Source organism: Fistularia commersonii, chromosome 21, assembly GCF_037954325.1.
Source record: "Fistularia commersonii isolate RoL2024-O1a breed Wild chromosome 21, RoL_Fcom_v1.0, whole genome shotgun sequence".
Lineage (NCBI taxonomy): Eukaryota > Metazoa > Chordata > Actinopteri > Syngnathiformes > Fistulariidae > Fistularia > Fistularia commersonii.
In genome coordinates this window covers 11633887-11658373 of record NC_141304.1, presented here as the reverse complement: position 1 = coordinate 11658373, position 24487 = coordinate 11633887, and the positions used below count along the sequence as shown (strand labels likewise).

The 24487-nt window shown below is 41.1% G+C and overlaps 4 protein-coding genes across 4 annotated transcripts; 3 read left to right on the top strand and 1 right to left on the bottom strand.

Moving 5' to 3' along the window:
• Positions 1-4279, bottom strand: hmces (5-hydroxymethylcytosine binding, ES cell specific). The gene is made up of 6 exons (XM_086168933.1): positions 3909-4279; positions 1993-2136; positions 1649-1870; positions 680-834; positions 405-597; positions 1-323 (listed from the first exon to the last, which is right to left on the bottom strand). Exons 1-6 carry the CDS (start codon positions 4095-4097, stop codon positions 141-143), a joined length of 1086 nt encoding a protein of 361 aa, XP_086025059.1. The 5' UTR covers positions 4098-4279; the 3' UTR covers positions 1-140.
• Positions 4280-6820: 2541 nt separating this feature from the next.
• Positions 6821-11885, top strand: LOC147222313 (tubulin monoglycylase TTLL3-like). Its single transcript, XM_086168646.1, has 13 exons — positions 6821-6930; positions 7050-7147; positions 7243-7411; positions 7534-7589; positions 8034-8162; positions 8244-8358; positions 9101-9181; positions 9280-9472; positions 9570-9718; positions 9794-10037; positions 10785-11044; positions 11188-11363; positions 11444-11885. Exons 1-13 carry the CDS (start codon positions 6879-6881, stop codon positions 11714-11716), a joined length of 1995 nt encoding a protein of 664 aa, XP_086024772.1. The 5' UTR covers positions 6821-6878; the 3' UTR covers positions 11717-11885.
• A 1538-nt stretch (positions 11886-13423) lies between these two features.
• Positions 13424-18260, top strand: uqcrc1 (ubiquinol-cytochrome c reductase core protein 1). The gene is made up of 13 exons (XM_086167776.1): positions 13424-13552; positions 15001-15141; positions 15284-15370; positions 15477-15606; positions 15773-15971; positions 16148-16227; positions 16324-16439; positions 16641-16784; positions 16980-17140; positions 17248-17333; positions 17417-17505; positions 17595-17670; positions 17795-18260. The coding sequence occupies exons 1-13, from the start codon at positions 13490-13492 to the stop codon at positions 17857-17859; spliced, it is 1437 nt and encodes a 478-aa protein (XP_086023902.1). The 5' UTR covers positions 13424-13489; the 3' UTR covers positions 17860-18260.
• Positions 18261-21472: 3212 nt separating this feature from the next.
• Positions 21473-24159, top strand: LOC147222311 (urocortin-3-like). The gene is made up of 2 exons (XM_086168575.1): positions 21473-21799; positions 22182-24159. Exon 2 carries the CDS (start codon positions 22192-22194, stop codon positions 22561-22563), a length of 372 nt encoding a protein of 123 aa, XP_086024701.1. The 5' UTR covers positions 21473-21799; positions 22182-22191; the 3' UTR covers positions 22564-24159.
• The last annotated feature ends 328 nt before the right edge of the window (positions 24160-24487 follow it).

Genomic DNA, 24487 nt, shown 5'->3' with positions numbered 1-24487 from the left:
TTGGTTATTCCTGATATTCACTGTGCAACAGGATGGTTGTTTTATTTGAGAATTAGATTTTTATTCCAAATAACATTCAGAACACATAGCTAAGCGGTGTATAACTTGAAATGAACTTCAGCTCCAGTTCAGTCCACTTTTCATTTGATCCTTGGAATCTTGAATGCCTGAAGCCACTGCTGAAGTGGTCGTGCAGACTTTGACTGAGTCTCTGGCTTTGTCTCTTGCTCTTGACTGTCACACGTGTCTGGCTTCTTCCTCTTTGTAGCGGCGCCAGCCAGCCACGTCTTCATCATCTGGCTGCTGGCAGTGGGCTTTGGGCCCTGGGGGTCAAAGTCAGGTGTTATCAGCTCACACAGCATGAGGTGATCAGCAACAGAGTAAATCGCAAGTAAATCCACTACCTTCTTGCTGTTCACATCCAGTGGTTGAAGGCACTCTGGAGAGTTGTTGCGGCAGTTGTTGACAAACGAAGAAACTGGATGAAAAGTCAGTATGTTTTTTGACTGGAGCAGTTTTAAAGCATCGAGTGACTTCACCTCCCCAAAGTCAAGCCATCTTCTTACTTCTTCCTCTCCACTCAAGATGGCTGGCATCCTGAAACACAGTCAGTCATATGGACTGTCGTACAAACCTGTATCATAAAAGGAGAGTTGTCCTCTCAAGCTTCCATCCTTACCTGTCATGGATGCTTTGTAGGTTCGGGGAGGCGTCAACAGTGATCACGCTGTAGGTGTAAAGGGGTTCTCCACCACCTGGAGGTGTCCAGCAATCAAACAGTCCAGCCATTGTCAGCAGTCTCCAACCAGTCCATTCAGTATCTTCCTCGCTTTCCTAATATAAACAACAGGTAGAAAGTTATGGTCGAAGGTGGGACTAGAATGTTTATGTCAGTAGGGTTGAACATTGGTATAGAATCATTTGATAATCCTATGTTTAAAAACATGTAAACCTCAATTTAAACCAAAGCTTTAGTAAATTCTCAGCTAAATATCTTGTGTCTTTTAGATTAGGTATATTTAAACGATGTCTAATGTTTAAAGTCGTTATTTTAAACTTATTTGCGAACGTTTGACAGACTCATTGGAAGAAAAGCTAATTGCTAAATCCTCAAAAATGACCTTGAAAATCAGCTAAATGTTATAGCACCGGTCAAAAATTATCAACTAACATTTGAAAATATGACAAGAGATTTTAACATTCATAATAATAAAAAATTAAAGAATTTAAAAGCCAGCTCGGTCAGATAGCTGAATCCAGCACTGCAGAAACATTTTACAAGCACTCAAACACTAATGGGATTTTAATAAGCTGGAAAAAATTGTGTGTTGCATAGTTAATTACATCTTCCACACCTGTGCATGTAAAATCAATGTATTGTGATGTAATTTTTTCCAGATCACCCAGCCCGCTGTAATAACTTTTGTTTGACTGCAGGGAAGCAACAGCCAAGTCGGGCTTTGTGCTTCAGCTTTGAATTTGCGGAAGCACCTGGTGGACATCTGTACATTTTTGCTTTGGTCCTCACCGACAAAGGATATATTCTGCTGAGGTAACTCCTTTTACAATATTCTTAGAATTTGTTTCAAATCTAAGCAAGTATTTATGGCACAGGTGATATAAAGCAAACAAACAAAAAAGTACCTACCTCTTTCAAGGCTGGGGAGGCTCCTTCTGGATTGAACACCGTCTTAGAATGCCCATCGGCAGCTGAGGGCAGAGAGTCCTTCTGATCCTCTTCCTTCCCCTGACTGGATTCCAGAGTCTGAGGGAAATAGATGAAAAAGGGCTGCTTGTTTTTCTCCTGCCTCTTCCACTCATAAAAGCCATCAGCCAGGATGACACAGCGTTGTCCTTTTCTCAGGGGTTCCTGGAGGAAATAAGACAAAAATGGTCTGAGATGCTCCCATGTGCTGACACAGGAGCGCCAAACACCAAAAATTGAGACAAAACAGGAGTTTACTGCTCAGGAGCAACCCAAGGTGCACAAACCTTGTAAGATTTCTTCTGCAAAATGTTCTCACTACGGCAGTTGCTGGTGTTATAATGCATCTTATTTGGGTCATTCTCTTTGAACCAAGAAGGAACCAGACCCCATCGCATCGTAGCCAGAACACACTCATCCACAGCAGCATCCTACAAAGAGCAAGGGTGGACAAGAAGAAACATTTTCTGACTGTTCCAACTCTTTTAATGACATCGATGCAAATTCTCACAGTTCGTGCTGTGATGATGTATCTTTGACAGCCATCCAGATAGGATGCATGTTGTCAGTCAAAAATGGGAAATGGGGCAAAATGAGTGGTTTTGTGAAAATATAGAGCCAAAATCTCATGTCATATTTTTATACCAAAACTGTGATACTCATTACACACATGAATATTTTTAAAATCATGAAATATTACAAGGGCAAATAGGTGGTTAACTCAAATTCAGAAAGACGTTGGCAATATATCTCACATTAATTTCAAGTAGATAGTGTAATAAATATTGACATAAGTGACAAAGGTTATTGTTATTTTCCTTTTTCATTGCTATTTTTTAATAAACTATCTTCATGGGAGTAAGGGAAGCTGACAGTTAACATCATTGAGATGGTGAGAGGGCCAAGTCCAGTTTCTCACTTTATTACTCTGACACATTACAAATCGGTGCATTTAAAACAGTACATTAAAATACAACTTATATTCACACAAATACAAATCAAGTGTTTAATGATCAAGTTCGGTAAGAATTATCATTCTTATTAGCTGTAAATGAGAGGAATGGCTTGTTACCATGGTGAAGCCAGTGCTCTTGGGGGTTTACTGACAGAAAAGGATCCAGCTGAGAGGTCTCTTGAACTTTGATATATTGTGTGATGACCATCTGTTATCTCCTCAATATTCTACAATATTCCTAGGAGACAGAAGACCCTGCTCCATGATACCATGTAGGTCATAAGGATCTAAATTTGTCCAAATTTTGGCTTCCTTCCCAAAAGTCCCCAACTGACCTTAAAATGAGAGAACTTGGAAGGTGACCTTACTAAATGAGACATGCCTGCTAATTTGCTTATAATTTGCCAGAACCCAACTTTGCCGCCACTCTGGTTTAAAAAAAAAAGAAGGATGTGTAAATGGGGAAGTGCACATATCTCTGAGGATCAGTTAAATTAACTTGTTTGAATATGGTTTACCACCTCCTGTGTGTGTGTGTGTGTGTGTGCGCGCCTACCATCCTCTCATCTTCAGCATTTGTCAATGGCACGGAAGTCACAGCAATACTGGTCACCTGAATTCACACTAAATTCTATCATTCCTCCCACTCCTACCCTGCGCTCGTATCCCTTCTTCAATGCATGATAGTGCATGAAAGCCTGTAGGTTGTCTCATTTCACAGGATCCCAGATGGTGTGGCTTGATCTACTGCAGCATCCCACCAGGCGTCCACCTCATTTAATATCTCAATATTATAACAATTATTATATGTATTAGTAGAACCATGAAACTGTTAATGCTACTGTTTTAGTGAATATGAGATCATTTTTTGCCTGTCCATTCCAACCCTCACACCACCTCAGTCTCTATCACACTCTTGGTTTCTACCTGTTCTTCTCCTTGGCTGTCTCTCCTTCTGCCACAACCTGGTTGAGGCAGAAGCCCAGTAAAAGGCAGATGTTTCTTTGCCATTATCGCCAAGTGCTTTCTCATTGGGGAAATGTTTAGTTTCTGTAAATCATCTTAAGAGAGTGTGGTCCAGACCTGCTCTACATGGATGGTGTCATCAGGAAATTGGTGCCTTCTGATTAACATGCTCTTGACTTAATTAGATTAACAACACCCGCTAGCCCTCAGTGTTTACCAAAACAAATGCTGCCCACTAACACCGGTTCGATATTAAATTAATTAAAAAAAAACGACCCTTACCTTGTCGAAGTGTCTTTGGGAGAGGAGGACGGGGCTCATGGACTGGGGGCTCTTGTTGTACGAGGGTCGGTATTTGACCGCGTCCCCCTCCCTCCAGTCGGGCTGCCGACGCTGGCCGCTCCGGCTCCGGTACGAGCAGGCTCGGCTCACCTCGTCGGGAGCCAGGGTGCAAGCGGTTCTTCCACACATTTCGAGGGGCGGACGAGTTAAAACTGCCGACTTCTACCACGGGAACCGTTCAAAGGGTAAGAGAGCTAACTAGCTAGGTTTTAGCTAACCTCCGGCGCGGCACCGATGGGTAAATAGTCAGCGACCACTTACGGCAGCCGTTTTCCGGGGCTAGTGGAGGCTCTTCTCCGGTCTCCGCCCCCTCCCTGTCTGGAGGCTCGAGGACTTGTCCGAACACAGGCTGAGGGCGCGAGTGCACACGTGATCTGGTGACGTATAGCGGAACTAAGATGGCGGTGTCCCAGCTCAAGAGCATCATGAGTGCTACACTGTTGACTAATATTGAAAAAAAAAAAGAATAGTTTTAATAGGCGTTGGAGAGTATTTTAAATCTGCTATTACGGGGTTTACAATTAACAGCTATGAGGGGAAATTTTCAATAAGTTTGATCAAATTGTGTTATTAGCATTACTATTGTGCATCCTGTTCCTCTTCTCTCAGCTACTGCCTTCAGGGGTCACCACTGTGAATCATTTCCCTCCATCTAATGATGTTATCTGTATCCTCTTCTCCTGCAACAACTAACTTCATGCCCTCTTTTACAACATACACATGTCTCTTCACCCTGTGTTCACAGTAGCTCAATTTCCACTAGTGTCCCGTAGCACCAGTGGCGGTCAGTGTTCACCCGGGTGTCAAAAACTATTGTGCATTCGTTTTTAAAACATTGTATATGTCCATGTGTTCGGTGTATGTTGCTGTAATTGATGTCAAGGTGGTCGACAGCGCCTCAGGTGGTCGCCTTGGTAACAGAAACCAGGTCGAGGCGGGCTTCGTGATCACGCCTTTGAAACTCCATCCCCAACAATGTAAATTCTTACCGGTGAACGTCCGCCAGGAAAAGAGCCAAGACCTTACTTAAACATTAACAGCTTTTGTTTTTAAATGGTCTCAAGTTCACTGGAATATCAAGTTTCACAGGATGAGACATTGTGATACTTCACCAGATCATTTCTTTTTACAGAGAATGACAATGAGGAGGTTGTAGTTTGTTTTACAAGAGATGTGATCTCTGTTGGTGTCAAAATAAAACAAAGGTTACATGTGCTTTGGAAATTAAACAGTGTTGGATTTTGACCAAGGTGTGTTGTATTTCCAGTCCAACCGATGAAGGGAAACAAGAGTATCATTTGTTGGGTGAAGACTGGACAGGTGTAGCCAAGCCTCTCCTGTAAAGCAATTTGAGATAGTTTATTGTTCAACGCTTTTGATGACACCAGTCTAAGAGATGCATGGAAGTTGTAGTCCAATTAATTTTTGTTGTATCTGTGCCACTGCACACACCTTTATCAACGCTCGATGTCCTGAGGAACTCTCAACTGTGTCCCCTGCAGCAGTCAGTTGTGGACTGAGCCAAACATCTGAGGACTACCTTGATGGATGAGAGCTAGTGTTCTGATGGAGGTCACCGAGTCCAGGCAGTCTGCTGGAGGGACGACGGACTGCTGATTGATGCAGTCCAATGCACGTACACTGTGGTGAGAGAACCAGCATGGGTGACTTCATTGTCTGAGAGAAATTGCATAAATGTCAAATTTAAGTTAAAGAAACATTTTATAATATTAAAATGTATAATAATAATTTTAAAATATGGAATTGTGTGATGGTTAAGATTTGGTGGCTTGGAAAGTGGATTTTAAGTTCACAATACAGCATTGACATTCAGTTTTGTCAGCAACTTAAGTTTAGTAGTTCTTATTAGGTTTCATTGCATGGCTTCACATCCTTTATTTGACACAAAATCAACATCCAAACTCCGGTGACTGGATAGGAGCAAATTGATAAGCTCTGTTTTCATATAGGCTAACCTATATTTACATCTAACAGGCTATGGTTGGAAACAGAGGGAATAACACACATATTGTTATATCTGCCCTCTATCTCTTGATTTGAAATATATATGTGTTGAGATTTATGATCATCCTAAAACTGATGCTGAATGTTCTTAGATAGAACTAAGGAAGTCCTAATTCCACACTTCTTGCCATTCATAAACCAGCTCATTGACATTCTGAATTAACCATGAGATCACATTGATAATGGTTTACCAAATATTTGAATACAGACGCCGTTTATTACATTTTCATGGCCTGCTTTTTTGGCACCAAACTGAAGATGCTCTGCTTTAATCTGTACACATATAAAGTAAAGCCACTGAGTGCTAATTGAATAATTTAATCTTTTTTTTTCCTCCTACATTTTGATAAACTTGCAATTTGTGGACACCGCTTAGAGTTGCAAACCACATTTTATAATCATCTGTAATGGGGCAACACCATTCAGTAACTAAATGGTGACTAAATTTTAGTTGGTTTCATACTTGAAGGCCTCGTGCTCTGACCCAGCATTACAGTTAGCGTACCAAGCTTAATGACATCACAGTTTCCTCTTTCACAGAGTGCCGCCTCCTTTCACAGGTCCCCAGATGTGACCTCACGATTTCTTTTATGAAGGTGGTGCGCTGCTTGCATGAAGCACTGTATGTGTTGTTGCTGAGATGTCTGAGTTGCACAGTGCTATACGAGGTGCCTCTGCCTGTGAAATCACAGTGTCCTCTTTCACAGTAAATTCAAAGACATACACATATACATATTGATAGGAAATAATTTATCATAAGATTTGGGATCCCCCCTGTAATTATCTAAGCTTTACAAATCAGTGCTCTTGGTGATGATGCAGGAGATGCACAAGACCTGTCGAAGCCTCAGAAGGACACAGCTGTGGCCCAACAACGCAGCAAATATGAAATCGAAATCCGTCAAACCAGCGGACCCAACCTGCAAGTTGACAAGTGGTAGGCATCCCCAATGAGTTCTCCAACAACCACTTTTTAGAATCAAATTGTATTGTAATTGTTGAGTTGGTATTAGCAGACAGAGGCATATAATATTTGACATTTTGTGTGCATCTCAGCTTTTGAAGGCAAAAGCCGGCGACGAGCTATCAGCCTACCTGCTCTTACCGCAGAGAGACTGAGGACAGCCAAGGCCATTGTGGACAAAACTGTCAAGGTCACTTATGACAACTTAATCAAACCAAAAGTTGTTTTTTTTTTCTCAGCAAAAAGGTCATTCCTCATTACTGTCAGTGCTGTGTGTCATCTCAGATGCAGAAAGTGTTTTGTATCCGTGGTCCATACCCTGTCATCAGAGCAGCACTGAGGGCCAGAGGCTGGGTTGAGCAACGCCTGCACCGCCCAAACCAATCACATGTTCAACCTTGTAATGAGAGCAGAAGCAGCTATAATGATTCCGGTGACAGTGATTCAGATGATGGTGAGCCTAAACTTTTTTTTTATTCATTTCTTTATTATATCCCCCAAGTCATTCTTGAAATGTATATGCTGTAAAGCTATGTCATGAAAAAGCTTCATTCTAACATTACTTCTTTTGCTTAGACAACACAGATGATGTTGAAAAAGAGGAAGATCTAGAAGAACTGTATGATCTGATGGTAAAAAAAAAAACGTTATACTGGTTCTGGGTTATATTAGAATTCATTGTCATTATATTCATCTGATTTTTTTTCAGTTTTGTGTCTACATCATATCAGGATTGGTATCCGAAATCACAAGACCTTTTCAATAATAATACATTTCAAAGAAATCTCCTTTCATAGTCATATATTTTGATTTGCTATATTTTTTAGTGATTTGCTATCCTTTATATAATTAAATATAATTTAATATGTATACTTAGTTAGAAAACTCACTTTTTTATTATTGGAATATCTGTTACACTATCCAACCTATACAGTGACTAGGCCCTGTAAACTTTACATGTGTGTTACGCATGCCTACCTACGGTGTAAAGTCAGGCATGTGGTAATAGTTGATGCACTTATTACCATGCTGAAAATTGTGAAAGTTGCAAAATCTAGTTTTCTTCCTCCTCTCAGTCTCGACTGTTGCGGAATGAAAAGGTCAATTTCTACTGGACGAACAGTAGAAATGCCGTCAACAGTTATCACTTGCAAAAAGAGCAGATTATCAATCATTTTGCAAAAGCAGGCAGCTTCACCACCAAGGTACATTTACAGTGCATTCTCAGATGTATATTTTTAGCAAAAGACGCCTTTCCAGTTTCTCACATGTACTCTGTTTTACAGGCGGGACTGTGTGTGAACCTGAGGAGCCTGCACTGGTTTGATACAGCTGATCCAGATACCTTCTTCCCCCGTTGCTACCGACTAGGGATGAAGGATGAGAAGAATGCTTTCATAGGTTACTTGCTACGTTACTTATTCAGCACATTGAATGACTCTTAAACTGTATTCACACAGGATTATAATGCACGCACCTCATGTGATTATTTATGATAAGAGCGATTGTGATCTCACTCCTGTATTATTCTGCCATGCCCATAGTTTTCAAATTAAAACTCCCAACATATGTAACCTATGACATTTGCCAAATAGAGAGGTAATGTGATTTCACTGTTACTGTGTAAATTTGCATCTCAGGGGTGTTTTGCTTAAACATTTATCTGCCTCTTCTTGCATCTACCTCATTCTCCAGAGCCATGGAGGCTGCAGTAGAAATAATACATTCTTGCTCAAAAAACATTTTCAGTGCAAGTTTGACCGATTTACTTTCTTTGCAAGTAATGCACCATCTGCCTGGATGCAATTGGATCCTTTAGGTTTAGGGGAGGACATTGATGTTGTCCCAAACATATATACCAAATAGTTTGATTCACAGTGTCTTTGCACATCCCCATACAGTTGAGACTGTTACTTAGTGTCTTTTTCCAAGACCTTACACAAGTAAACCTGACTAGAATACAGACATTATCTATCCCTTGTCAATTTTCCGCTGCAACATAAATTATACCTGGGTGAAATCATATTGAAATCACGTGAGGTGAATCTTAGTTTTTATTCAGTCAGGCTTTAGGTGTTTAGCTGGATCTCTTCGCTGCTTCGTAAGAGGAATCTGAAAATATCTAATATCTCTATTTCTGTAGAGGACTACAGAAGGACTGCTTGCATCAGTCTTCTAAAGTACATAGTGGCGATGGAGAAGGATGCCGAGGCAATGGAAACAAGTAACAGCATTCAGCCCTTTCAACGAGAACAATTTCAACACATAGCTAAGTACTAAAGGTTTATAAATACAGATTTTTTTTTTCTCTTGGTTTTTCAGATCAAAGGGTGGAATGCACACAACCGTCAAGACCTGTAGTCTGTTCAAAATTGGTTGACAGGGCAATCAGAGTATGTCAGGAGTTCCTAGAATGTCTGGAACACACCGACATAGACATAGGCGTAGACACACCACAATTGCTGACTGAGGACGAGTGGACAGACTTTCTTGAATGTTACTACCTTGTTGTTCAGTGAGTAGCGTGTGTCTGTGAGAGGTGGGGCTAATGGATTTGTAAAATAAATTCCATCCTCATTGCAGTTCCACCTTTCCTGCTCTTTGTGTCTCAGTGATGGAGCCCAGATTGAGATGACTACGACTTTGGCCACCTGTTGTGAGAAAGTACTGCAGAGGCTTGCAGAAGTCAGGCCACAGCACGACATAGAGGGCATTTATAACATCTGGATCATCAAACCGGGAGCTAAGTCCAGGGGCAGAGGTGAGACTCTAGACCCAATCAGAAACAAGACCAGACAATAACATGACAGACCATCCTGCTTTCCTTCTCTCTTAGGCATCAAGTGTGCCAAGCGATTGGATCAGATCCTCAGGCTGGTGGACAGTGATCTAACCCTGATCAAAGATAGCAAGTGGGTGGTGCAGAAATACCTGGAGCAGCCCCTGCTGGTCCATGGCACCAAATTTGATGTGCGCCAGTGGTTTTTGGTCACAGACTGGAACCCTCTCACTGTGTGGTTCTACAAGAAGTGCTACTTACGCTTTGCTACACAGCCTTACTCACTCGACACACTAGACAGGTGAGAGAGCCGCAGGAAAACTAGAAACTAGATTGTCTAAATTGAGAGAATAAAATGTAGTCCAGAAATTATGAAATATCTCCATTCATTACCACTGTATTTGATGTTCTTCATTTACAAAAAAAAAAATCAAATTCACTGGAAGTCCTCCATGGGAGAGATTTTCAAAATGTGCTTTATGTTGATTTCCCCTGCTCATTTGGAATTGCAATGCATGCAATTGCTTTGGAATTCGTGGAATTCGGGTGCTGGACTAATGTCCCCACTTAAGCCTCCTCTTATACTGCACTTTTCGTCTGGGCGTTTTAAAAACTTGGCCTCACTTTGCATTTGCCTTGTTTTCCTCCTCATCCTGTAACACTTACTTTTTAGCTTTCTCTCCTCTTTTGTGGGGAATCCCCAGTCAGGCTTATCTGGATCACAAGTTAATATAATACAATTGTTTTTCACATACTGGATGCATTGTTATTGAGGACTAAAAAAGATAGAATTCTGGACATAATATTGCTGTATTTTCTACTGTAATGCTTGACCTGGTGTTCTTTTGGTGTCTTGGGAGGAAAGAAATAATACAATAAAATGGGGGAAAAAAGATAATGAAAATAAGAGAAAAGGAAAAGTCACTAACACTTTGAGTACTTACAGGAAGGTGTCATTTATTTCTAATACCAATCAAAAGTGTAATTCTATATCTTCATGTGACTAATAATTCTCCATGCTTTGCTTCAAATAATTCCATTTGTTCAGCTCTGTCCACCTGTGCAACAACTCCATCCAGAAACATCTGAGGCCTTCTCCACTGCGCCATCACATCATCCCAGCCGACAACATGTGGTCAGATGATCAGTTCAAGAAATTCCTGTCCAGTCAAGGTAAAAAGACACTGTGGGACACAGTGGTGGTCCCAGGGATGAAGAAGGCTGTCATCCATGCAGTACAAACAACACAGGATCTCGTGGATTCACGCAAAAACACCTTTGAACTCTATGGCGCTGACTTCATGTTAGGTACAAATGATAATGCAAACTTTTTAAAATCTGCCTTTTTCACAGCTTACTACTTACATACTAAAATGCCCTCTTTTTTGTTTGCATATTTACATTTTATATGAAAATGACCTCACTGGTAAGATCTCGCCCCTCCTCCTTAGGCTGTGACCTCCGACCATGGCTCCTTGAAATCAATGCCAGTCCTAGCATGGCTGCTTCAACGACCGTGACTGAACACCTCTGCGCAGCTGTGCAGGAGGACACACTCCGTGTTGTTCTGGACAGAAAAGCAGACCGCACTGCAAACACGGGAGACTTTCAGCTCATATACAAGCAGGTCAGGAGAACTTTTTCCTGTGTTATCATTGTTTTATATATTTCTCTGATTGAACAGATGACAATCAATCATGTTTCCAGGCTGCAATAGAAGCGCCACAGCAAACTGGAGTCAACTTACTGGTTGAGGGATTCCAGATCAAACATTCCTGCCCACTTCGTCCTCTGAAGTCATCCAATCGTCAAACGGCAAAACAGCTGGCTGATACCATCAAAAAAAAGGAGTCGTCAGCCCCAAAAGTCAAGCCCCTGCCAAAGATGGTGAAGAATGCCGAGACCAAAACCCAGGTGTTTTGGCACAAGAAGACACTTGAAATATCAAAGACAGTATCCGTGAAAGTCAAATCATGTTGATTCAAGGCAAACTGGCACCTTGATCACCCAAAGTCCTTTATATCACATATAATGTGATGATAGCTGCCATGTTGCATTTATTAGAGGTTGTGGTGATGAAACACATCGGGAATACATGACCAGATCATGCACATGTTCTTTTAGCCGAGATCTTTCTTTTGCAGTGTTTCTGGCCTACCTCAAAGTCTGAATTTAAATGCTTCCTTTGTATTTGTTTTGAGTTTTTTTTCCCTTACAGTTTGATTAAATGTGCAAAATGATAATGTTTTACTCAGACAGCTTTAATGAGATATGACAAATGTTTTCACATTAACTGCGTGTTTGGTGAAAGTCACCACATTAGTCAATCATTGACTCATGGGGAGTGGATTATCTGCTAAATGAATTAGAATTAAGAAATTGCAGTACTTCAGCCAAAAGAATAAATATCATCTGCATGTCTCTTCAGAGAGATCTTGTTGACTCCTTCAGTACTTGAAACAGCTCTGGATTATCATTTGATAACCTTGAGATATAAAAAGAAGTAAATATGAAACAGAAAAATTGTATCAAAAATTACTAAATATATATTGGCCTGTAACTATAATTTCAGAGCTACTGATTGAAACCCAGATGCTGGCAGCTATGTAAAGTCTGAGTGCAAATCTTCTTCAGCTGTAACCACTGCTGACTTTGGACCTGCTGGTATTCAATCAGACAAACCTCTCTCCTCCAGTCAAATGTATCCCGCTGTGCTTCGCCAGCTCCATATTTCAGAACCTGATTTTAACCTGAGTAAAGAAGTTGGAGGATTTCAGGTACTTGGGGTCAGCAGTCCAGAGCAACGGAGAGTTCAAGCAGGGTGGAATGGGTGGAGAAAAGTGTCAGGGGTACTATGTGATAGAAGACTATCAGCCGAAAGGAAAGGTGGACAAGACAGTAGTGGGACCAGTGAGGCTGTATGGACTAGAAACTGTTACAATGACGAAAAAGACAGGAGGCAGAGCTAGAGGTGGCAGAGATGAAGATGCTAAGGTTCTCTTTGGGAGTGACCAGGATGGATAAGATCAGGAATGAGTCCATCAGAGGGGCAGCACATGTTAGATGTTTTGGAGATGTTTTAATAGAGAAGGTCAGAGAAGCCAGACTGAGATGGTTTGGCTCATGTACAGAGGAGGGATAGTGAATATAGCAGATGGATGCTGGAATTGGAGCTCCCAGACAGGAGGTCTCAAGGAAGACCAAAGAGAAGATTTATGGATGTAGTGAGAGAGGATATGAAGGTAGTTAGTGTGAGAGAGGAGGATACAGAGAATGGGGTTAGATGGAGAAGGTTGATTCGCTGTGGCGACCCCTGAAGGGAAAAGCCGAAAGGAGAAGAAGATTTTAACCTGATTAAAATCAACAAGAGTCTATGTCACGTTGAACACGAAGGTCAACTCAGCTTAAAATAAAATCATGTTCCAAGAGCTTTAATTATACATAATTATTTTGAATCTTGGAAATAAGACCCCCAATTGCTCCTCAGGGACAAATAGTTTAATTCCAATTCTGATTACAGAGCCTCGACAGAAATCACCAGATCGGCAGCACTACTCGCATTAGTTTTCCTATTCATATATTTGAGATATTACAATCCAATTGTAATAAAATATACATGTTGAGTTCATAATTTTGAACACTTGGGGGCGGTCATTTTTTCTGGAGGGGAAAGAAACGCCAAAAAACTCGTCGAAGAAGAAGCGACTAGCGGCCGGCCGTCACTTACAAGCTCTCTGTAACCTGGACCTAAGAATGGCGGCGTCCGTGTGCCGAGTTGGGAGTACCGTGGGTCGAGTCCTCGCCAAGGCCCGTAATGTAAGAAACGGATGGATTGTTTTACATTTTATGCTTTCAAAGAAAGCGGCACATTCCACCGGTATCAGGGAGGCAAAACGCTTGTTTCCTAGTCGTCGCCCTTACCTACTGTAAAGTAAAAGGGCTAATCTGTTAGCATCATTAGCTAGCAGGGAATGCAAGGTCAACCGACATATAAGGCAATGGTTATTGTCTTTGTTTTCGCTGTACTTTACTTTATATTAATAACTTGCTCTTTATTTTATCTAATGGAGGTTAGCGGCTGTGACATCATCTTGCCATCGTTTGCCCTCCCGGAGCAGCTAAGATGTCCTGGACAACAGCGTTAGCATAGGGAGTTTATCCAATAATCGCTAGTCATAGGTATCCCAGGTATACAAGTAAGAGTTTGCCAATCATTTTGCCTTCATTCAACAAGTTTATAGTATTAAATTCTTGCTGGACACTGAAGAGTGTTTAATGGTTAGCTTGCATGTAAAGCTGAAAGCAGTCAGGGTTGCTTCTGACCTGGAGAAAATACTGTCGTTCAACAGTACACGTATGAATCCGGTTTATAATCGATAACAATCAGAAAAAATGTGAGCCGTGTACCTGTAAATGTCATTGATTATTATGTCTATTATACTTAAAATAAACTGTGGCATTGCTCATTCAGACATGAATTAAATCAGAGTTTGAGGTAATACAGCCAAATTAAAAGGTTTCAAACATAGTTAATCAAAAGTGCTAGTTTTGGAGAAATAAGTTTAGCCCTGTTAAAGGGCCCCTGGTTCTCATACATTTATTAATAGAACATTCCCAATTCAATTGTTACAAATTTGAAACCAGGTGTATCATAGTACCCCACCATGATCTTCATCTCATTTTTAAAAAAAGTAGGAAGGTACTTTACCTCCCCTGAGCTTGAAATGTGACTGAAATTTGCTGTAGCCTGTTGTGTAGTTTTGTTTTATTGAAGCTAGCTTGGAATTCTCTGTGCAAACATCTGGTAAGAGGTTAAATGCAAGACCAGTTAAAAAAATCTGTCTTGTTATGCAATGCACTCATTGTATGTTGTTGACAAATCCTTTAAGCATGCAAACAACTGCTTTGAGTCCAGATAGATCCAAGCAATGAGATCAATGATGTTTCAGACAAGTCTATAAGACCATGAACAATCCTCGATGCCTCGGTGTGGATGAAATAAGTTATTTCACCTCTAATTATATATGACATCTCTGTTGTGCTTGGCCAATTCTAAAATCAGCAGATTTTAATGTCATTCATAATGTTGTATGTTCAGTTCCAAGATTTTGCCTCATATTTTGAGGAACAAGCAGTGTGTTTGTCTATTAATGCCTAGAATTAAAATCTTTATTAATAACAAAAGTACTGACTAGCCTTAAGCAAAACTTGATACTACTTTATATGTGCAGATTGAATGATTCTTGTTCTCTTTCCACATGTAGCCCATCCTGCTGTCTCTGAGGCGTGGGCAGACCTCGGTCAGCTATGCCCAGTCCCTGTTGGGAGCCCCTGAAACTCGCCTGACGGCATTAGACAATGGTTTAAGGGTTGCATCTGAGGAGACAGGGCATGCCACTTGCACTGTAAGAACTCCTCATTGAAATTCTGCTCAATCAATACTTAATTATACCACCATCTCCTCTCCTTTCTTAGGACAGCACAATGTGCTGGAGTTTTCTACTTTTACATATTCCCCAATCACTGCACATCACTTCTTTACTGTAGGTTGGACTGTGGATCAGTGCTGGGAGTCGCTATGAGAGTGAGAAGAACAACGGTGCAGGCTTTTTCCTTGAGCACATGGCTTTCAAGGTAGATCCCTATTATACCATTCACCATCTTGGTAGTCCCAATGATTTACATGTTTAAGATGTCTGACCTCTGACCTTGTGACCTCCTATCTTTTATTATTCTTAAGGGAACCAAAAAGTACCCTCAGACTGCGTTGGAGCAGCAGGTGGAGTCCATGGGCGCCCACTTGAGTGCATATACCTCCCGTGAACACACTGCATACTACATGAAGACCCTGACTAAAGATCTGCCCAAAGGTAATAGGTTATTACCCTCTCAGAAAGTTGAAATAAGGTGAATTGATGTGTTTGTTCACAAATGTTAACAATTAGCTAATTTGTAACATTCCTGGAAAATGAGATCTGTTCTGTCAGAAAAGGTCTTAAGGCCCAGATTTGAAATTTTCCTCACGTCTGTTCTCAGCTGTGGAGCTCCTGGCTGAGGTGGTTCAGAGTTGCTCATTGATTGAGTCAGAGATTGAGCAGCAGCGGGGTGTTTTGCTCCGTGAGCTAGAGGAAGTGGAAGGCAACCTGCAGGATGTGTGTCTGGACCTGCTACATGCCACAGCCTTCCAGGGCACCCCACTGGGGCACAGTGTTCTCGGACCCTCTAACAATGCCAGGTAGAAACAACTTCAATTTTCAATTTTCAAAAAAAAAAAAAAACAATTGCTTAGTAAAAGTATAGAGCTATAACTTGACTTATATGGCAGTCTCTAAATTTTCCTGTGATAACCCTTTCCTGATTACCAGAATTGTCACTATCATTTCATACTTATGCTTGTTTATAATCTGCCAGGACTCTGAACCGCCAGGACCTAGTGGATTACATCAACAGCCACTACAAGGCCCCCCGCATGGTTCTTGCTGCCGCAGGAGGTTGGTCCTTTTTTCATGCTGGACGTTGTGGAGTGGCTTTCAAATAGTATGTTTTTGACTGTCATGGGCCATTTATCTGATGTTTAACCTGCACAGGTGTGAGCCACGACGAGCTGGTCAGCCTGGCTAAAACTCATTTTAGTGGAGTGTCTTTTGAGTATGAGGGAGACGCTGTTCCTCTCTTGTCACCTTGCAGATTTACAGGCAGTGAGGTGAGATCCATTGTGATTGTTTAGAAAGATCATTGCCTTTTTTGTTACTGTTTTTTGTGATTTCACATTTGACATTGACCGATTCACCCTTTATCCCGTTGTTTCATGGATTTACCCATGAGACAACCTCCGATGTCTGAGAATAGAACATAATCCAGACGGGGCTCGTAGTTTCACTGTCTTGGTTTCACATCTCATCAGATCCGTATGCGTGATGATGGTTTACCACTGGCACACATTGCCATTGCTGTGGAGGGACCCAGTGCCTCAAGTCCAGACATCGTGCCAATCATGGTGGCCAACGCAATCATTGGGAGCTATGACATTACCTATGGTGGTGGAAAGGTTTGTGACTGAAATTTCTCTCACTAGTTTATCATTAACCCATGTCAGCTAAATATTAAGAAATATAAACATCAACCCAATTAAAGGAGATGATTTATTTGAAGTTTGAAACATCCTTAATATCAGAAAATTGTACGTCTAAGACGCCTGAAAAAGAGGGTGCTTAATAAATATTGGTGTTTCTTTCACATGTAGCATTTGAGCAGCCGCCTGGCTCGACTCGCAGTGGAGGAAAAATTGTGTCACAGCTTCCAGGCTTTCCACTCCTCCTACAGCGACACTGGCTTGCTGGGTATTTACTTTGTGGCTGACAAGCATCATATTGAGGACATGATGCACTGGTCCCAGAACGCCTGGTCAGTCACGACTCCTGCACAGAGTCGTACACGCAAAACGCTGAAAATTCATTTCTCCTTTCCAAAGCATAGCACAATATAAACTTTCTTCTCTTACTTATTTGCAGGATGAACCTTTGCACCACCGTGACAGAGAGTGATGTGGCTCGGGGAAAGAATGCTGTAAAGGCCAGCCTGGTTGGACAGCTCAACGGTAAGTAATCAGTCAGGAAGAATGAACACACAAGCATAAAAACGCAAGATCCAAACATGACAAATGTATACGTTTCGATTTAGGAACAACACCGGTTTGTGATGACATTGGCCGTCACATTCTGAATTACGGGCGCCGTATTCCTCTGGCTGAATGGGACGCGCGAATTGATGTAAGTGTTCATTTTCATCGATTTGATGTTATGAATGCTTCAGAAATTGGCAACTCAGTAAGTAAATGTCAGTTTCACTGTCTTTTCAGGCTGTGACTCCCAGAATGGTGCGTGACATCTGCTCCAAATACATCTATGACAAGTGTCCTGCTGTGGCAGGTGTAGGTGAGTTCTGCTCAAGTTTATGTCTTGTTAGAGTTCAGTGTCCCTGTCAGATATTTTCAGGAGAATGTCGCGAGTCCTTCCATGTCAATTTTCCCAACCGATCTTTATTTTTCTTCTCCATCAGGCCCCGTTGAGCAGCTACCTGATTACAACAGAATGCGCAGCGCCATGTACTGGTTGAGGTTTTAAAGTACATTATGGTGATTCTCCACTTTGCCCTCCTTGACTTCCCTCTGGGTTTGTTTCCCCCCTTATATGTAAGAATCATCATCTGAGGGTCCCCCTCACACACACACACACACACACACACACACACACACACACACACGCACACACACAAACCCCCAACATCTCAAGTTTAAAATGGCCATGAGGGGTGGCAGCTAGTCTGCACATTCTCAGTTTTCAACATACAGACCAGATACCAACCCGACGACGTGGTTCTCACACAGCAACACATTGCAGCCTGAGCTCAACACAACCAACGTGGATGAAGAGTATATTTATAATGTCTGTAAGATTTCATTTTGTTGTCTATTGTACATAACAGAAGCTCTCATTCCAAGGAAAAATAAAAACATAAAACATTGGCCTTAGGTCTTGTTTAATTGAAAAGTGGTATTTTGTGAGGTACACTGCACTTTTTAAACCACCGTTTTGACAAATTTAAGCTTTGTTCTATGAGAGAAAAGGATATTGAAACTTAATCACAAGCTCATTATTTGAATATCACTTGCTCAATTTGAGCAATTATTTGAAAACATGAATTGGATTTTCAAGTTTTCATTTGTATTTCTAAATGTCAATTATCATATTCAGTATAATAGTTCATTTTATTTAAGTAAATTCAAGTTAGACAGCTGGGATAGGTTCCAGCATCCCCCGCGACGCTGAATGCAGGATAAGCGGCAGACGGTCAGATGGATGGATTGATGCAATTCAAATTAAGTGAAGGTAACGCAAGAATAGATTCATCATCCCTGAACAGAACCTTATATGGCATCAAATTTCTCTCTCCTTTGCTTTTATATAGAACAAGGAAAATAAAAAACCAAGGCAGCGCAGTGATTCGCGTTGCTTATGACGTGATGTAAGTAGGGGATATTTGTTTCTTGTTACTATGTGTGCTCTCAGCTATCTGGCAGTAGGTCTTATTTTACTCACTAATCTCCATGATACTGTGTGTTTTCCTTTTTAATTACAGCCATCATTGATTGTATCTCTCACTCGTGTCAGTTTCCTCGGATCAAAGCAATTGTGTTGAGATGCTCTCCACCGTTTCTTCGTCTCGAGCCTGCGTCACGGCTGTTTGGATGATAATCAGCGACCTGCCTTGGCACAGACGGCATTAGATAGCGTCTTGAATCACGAGTGCTGACATCATCTCATATTAACATGTAGTCATGCGGTACATGAGCTAATGATGCAACTGGTATGAAATGGAATATTTGTCCCTGGCTTGACGTTTGTATGATCCGAGTTTGTTTATCTGTGGGTATCAAATATGAAGCCCGTTTCGTTGAAGCCCCGAGGGCCCGACTATAATCATTAGAACATTCATATCATTAGTCGCATAAGCATCGGTCCCGTGATGAGCCGGACTTGAGGTGAGTCAGGATGTGAGGTAGTTCTTGTTCAGAGTTCCACTTGGGTCTGACATCCCCTTCCTCCTTGTATCCAGAGGGCTTCATTGCTCCTCCTCTCCCCTGTGTGTTCTGTAAATAGACCTAGACAATTATGTATCCTAGCAGAACCTTTTTTTTTTTTTTTTCCACCAAAACAACAATGCTCATTGTCTATATTGTTTTGGATGTTACACAAGGAGACACTGGAAAAGTGGAACACAATCACAGCTCCTCAATTCACAGAGGCACTGTGGAGTCCTGAGTCTCGAAGGACATTTTAACATCCTCTTACTAGTCTCATGCACTAGATTGTGGTTTGCCTACATATATCTGATTTGTTGGTTCTCAGGCCCTTCCTGACTCGTAATCAAAAAACGGAATGCAGTTTTCGGTCATTGTCATTCCCACAACTAGCATAAGTGTAAACCCCATGGATACTCTTGAGCCCTCAGCTCACACTAATGAATGCTTGAATACATCACTTTTATGTTTTTTTTTCCTCAGTATATTCTTTCGCTTCCTCTGTGTTTCTGTCTACCCCATCTGGTCATTCCCCCGCTCAATAGTCTTTGAATCCCTAGATTACCATTTTTCTATTGGAGTTAATCCAGTTTATGTTATGCTGGTTGTTCTCAGGTTATAATTCTGTTTAAATCCAGCCTATTTTTTTTTTTTTTTTTTTTACAAAAGAACTCACTAAATGGTTTCACGAAAGAAGTGTTCTTTATTGGAATCCTTGGCCTAGTATGTGAATGGTGACCCCAAGATTGTCAGATTGTTGGCACAAGCAAGGAGGCAATGCAGTCTTAGCTGGCCTTTCTCGAAGTGAAGGTAACACAAGAATAGATTCATCATCCCCGATTTTCATCCCTATTTTGTCGTCCACCCATCACATTGCTTCTTAGCTGGTTAGCCTTCATGGCAGAGACTTGTGTGTGGTTTAAGATTCAGGTACGTCCATTAAAGGCTTGAGAGTCAGTCTGGAATTTCACTGCTGCTTGTCGCCTTGAACTCGTCCGGCTTGCAGCATTCAGTTGTCCATTGTATCTGTCTCGCCTCCGTACTGTTCACCTGAACAGTTCTGCTTCTTTCACCCAATGACCTTTCCCTGTATCTCCCCCCGACCCGGCCCAAGGACTCCGGCCCCGCATTAGGGTCCTTTTGCCTCGAGCCCTTTGACAAACTGCACTTTGAAACACTTCTGCAACATTGTCGCCGTTACTTGAAATTTGTTTTTGAAAACTTGGGAGGATGCCAAAGTTGTTATTGTATTGGACAGGGCCATTGTTAAACTCCGTGTGTTGTCAAATACAATTGAAGAGGTAACAACTGTTTTTTTTTTATAAATGGCTGACCTGAAAACTTACTAGTAGATATGAGGTCTGGGATCATTCTTATGAGACATGAGTTATTTTCATTATATGAGAAATTTTTCAATTAAATAGACACACAGGCCTGCCTCTACTTGTAGCACCAGGTTTCATAACCTTATAACTCTGTCTATTCTTACTTTTGTGGTAGTAGTAGTATTAGGAATAGCCACTGTACTCGGCAAAATGCACCTTGTTAATTTTATCAACGTCATACTGATGTCAAAGAACTCTGTCCTGCTCCGTCATGTAGAATTTCCTTTTTTGGGAGCTGTGTGACATGCACGGCTTATTTTAGGTTAGATTGTTTTGGGTCTGTGTAGCCTTTGCTTGCGATACTTTGTCCTTGAAGCACAACCTGGTAGAAGTTGTAGGAATTTATATTTTGTTCAGTAAAGCTATGTGTCTGAATAACATTTAATCGTGAAATCTGGCCTCATGCATGGCTTGTTGGCTTGTTCATGACAGAAGGCACGACTGGTCAACATTTTTTGTTTAACAATAATAATGCTTCATTGTATGTTTATAGAAGAAACAGAAGTATCTTCTTATTAGAAATCATGCACACAAAAATCCCCATGCGATGTTGCAAACATGTCATATCCCTTTTTATACAGGATGATGCCCCTCGTGAAGAGAAACCCTATCTAAAAATTATAAATGACATCAATATGTTAATACTGTAATGAGAAGGGTAACCATTTGGTGTTATGAATCTAGATCTTAATCGAGTACATTTTGTTGTTTATTGCGACTGAATGGTAATGGTCTGGCCACAGACCGGGGTGACTGTCCAATTCATTAAAGAAAAACTATTGTGATTGCTGTTGTTATTTTTAGACAGAGAAAGATAGCAATGAGGGAGGAAATGAGATTAAATAAGGGGAGGGTGAAACCGATAAAGAGAGAAGGGAAGGGGTTGAGTTACGGCTAAGACCGACGTGGATGAGGATCGGGATGTGAAGGAGCAGGCAGTTGAAAGTCCGACTGCGTGGCATTCAGCTCATTCTTTCAGGAGCCGGAGAGGACGGAGAAAGAAGGCGCATATCACAAGTCCAACGGATCATCACAAGACCACGAGGAGTTGAAGTGCCTTTTTATCAAGTTGCAAACCGTCCACACTGGTGACATTGAGTAAGTATCTATTAAAATGATGAAACTTTAAAAAAATGATGCCTCAAGTTTATTGTTTCAAATGTCAGACTATTACATAATTTTGTTATTGACTACAGGAGACCCCAAAGGAAGACTTGACTCAGATTTATGAGCTTATTACTTGCATTTAAAATAGCTTTCAGTGCTTTTTTTTTTTTTCATTGTGAGTAATATGCTCAATTTAATGGGGATTCATCGTATTAATTAGATCTTTATTCTTTCCAAATGCTATCATGAATCATCTTGAGTATTCAAGCCTGTGTTTTCTCTCTCTCTCTCTCTCTCTCTCTGAAATATATAATTGTTTGAACAATCTTTGGTGTTGCATTATGGACTTATTGATTGTGATCCTCTCCTGCAGAGTCTTGACCATGAGAGGTGTGTCCTTCTGCCTGCTTCTGCTGCTGTCCTGGTGCGTCCAGGCTCAGAGGAGCCGTCACGCTCTCGGCCAGTTTAACGAAGACACACGGAGGAACACGCTGGCTGTCAACATACTGAACCGCAGCGGAGTGTTGAACTCAGTCCTCGGCTCGGAGCATCACACTGTCCTCCGGCATGTGCGAGCCCCCCGCCCGGCCTCCCAGGTACCCAAGAGAGCCCAGCAAGGGTCCCGCTTTGCCTTGTCCCTCGATGTTCCTACCAGCATCCTCAGTGTGCTCATAGATCTGGCCAAGAATCAGGACATGAGGACCAAGGCGGCAGCCAATGCAGAACTGATGGCACGAATTGGCAGAAGGAAATAAAGCCCCTGGGAGTGTTGAGTGCACCCGCTGGATGAACAACTCCATTGTGGAGTTAATCTGCACATCCATAAGAGACAATGTTAGATCAGGTGAAAAGAGTGGCTGTGGTCACATATATTCCTTTAGAAAATATAGGTCTGCTTTAATTTTATACTTGTGTGATCATAATTTGGTTCGAAATCTGTTGTGAAAAATTAAAGAAAAAATAGAACATGTGAAGTGAAGCAACACGAAGCTGGTCTATTGTTTCTTTAAGTTGCAGCTCAGAAACCGATCGGCTCCCGAAATCTGTTTATTTCCCCATGTCTTGAATTCAAAGAAAGGTTACTCAAATGAAATCCAATATAATAATCATATTTTTCCCCAACATCCATTTCAGTTCACTCCGCAGTGACATCAGGCATTCGGGGTATAATTAAAAGCATCAGAAACCCGTAAAGCGCAAATGATTGCGTCTGAGTCCAATGAGCTCGAGTCCGCCACGGCACAGCGTGACAGGTGATAAAAGGACAAAGGCTTGAACAGGAAATTGACCTCAGAAAGGAGAGCAGAGATAATCTGTGAACCTTTGCTTGTTTTTAATTGATAAATTTGGCAAACAAGTCTCGGCTATATTAAGTCTGATGATGTACGCGCTTTGCAGTAGACTGCCACATGAGGCATGATTCATCTGTGCCCCTGCACTGAGCATGAAATGAAATGCAACGGAGTGAAATAAACTGCTCATCTGATTTATATTGGACTTTTTTTCTGTTTTAACTCTGGTCATGACCCTGACAAAATCATTTAAAGATTATAAAGAATCTTTAATAATAGAACTGGCGCTGTGCAACTTTCATATTGCAAACCGACTTACTGTGATTTAAATTTAACTCTATATAATATTATGAAACCAGGAAACCTCTAATGCATTACTGAACTCTACAGGCTTCAGGGATGGCATTTTTTAATCCCAAGGAAAATCTCACAAGATTGTGCAAATTCATATTAAGTCTCTTCAACTGACCCGTGGTCTACAGCTGAGCACACTTGAAATATTGAAGCAAGCGATAAGAAAAAAAGAAAAATACCCGTCATCATTTCTCCTCCCTCCAAGGTAGATAGTGAAAATGTATCACAATGTTCTCTTTTTCTGTAGACTTGGGTTAGGATTTATATGCAGAATATGCAACACATTTAAACAGTCTGTGCCAAGCATGTTGAATAGTTTCATTCTGCATTTATATCTTCAAATATTTTATTTAGATTAAATAAATCCGACACAGAATCACTGATCTGACCAACAGCATCTATGATATTCTGATTTTTTTTGGTTGCTAATTTTTAGGCAACTGTCTGATTATTTTTCTTTCTTATTATCAGGTAATTTCTTGATGATTTGTGAAATTGTTTTTTTTTTTTTTTTATTGAAAAGACCACATTACAAAATAAAAGTTGGATAATGTAGAGTATGAATTATTATGGTGAGCAACCCTCCTCTTACCTCTGCTGATCCGTTCATTTCCCCGTACCTGCTACAGTCGGGATGGATGTTTTAGAGCCGTGGATGTGAAAGGGTTTCCAAGGGCACAGCATCTAATTGCTTGTTGCAAAGGTTACGGCCGACTCCTTCAGAAAAGAGAACAAACTCAAACTAACTTTAGAAATACCAGTGTTTCTTGAGTCTCCTGTGTCTGGGCCAAAATGACGCACTTGACCATCATGCACAGACCTTCATGAGCATAGAAATGTTAGGATAAACACTGCAATCTTTTCAAGCATTTTTTTTTCTCACCACTTTAAGTCAGCGTTGTAAAATCACTTATTCCAATGGAAAATATGCCAAATGAAAGAGAAAATGACGATTTGGAGAAATGGGAGCTGAAAAGTAATTTTGCTATTTGAGGCGATTTCTCTCATAGGTGACCTTCCGTGTTGATTCAAT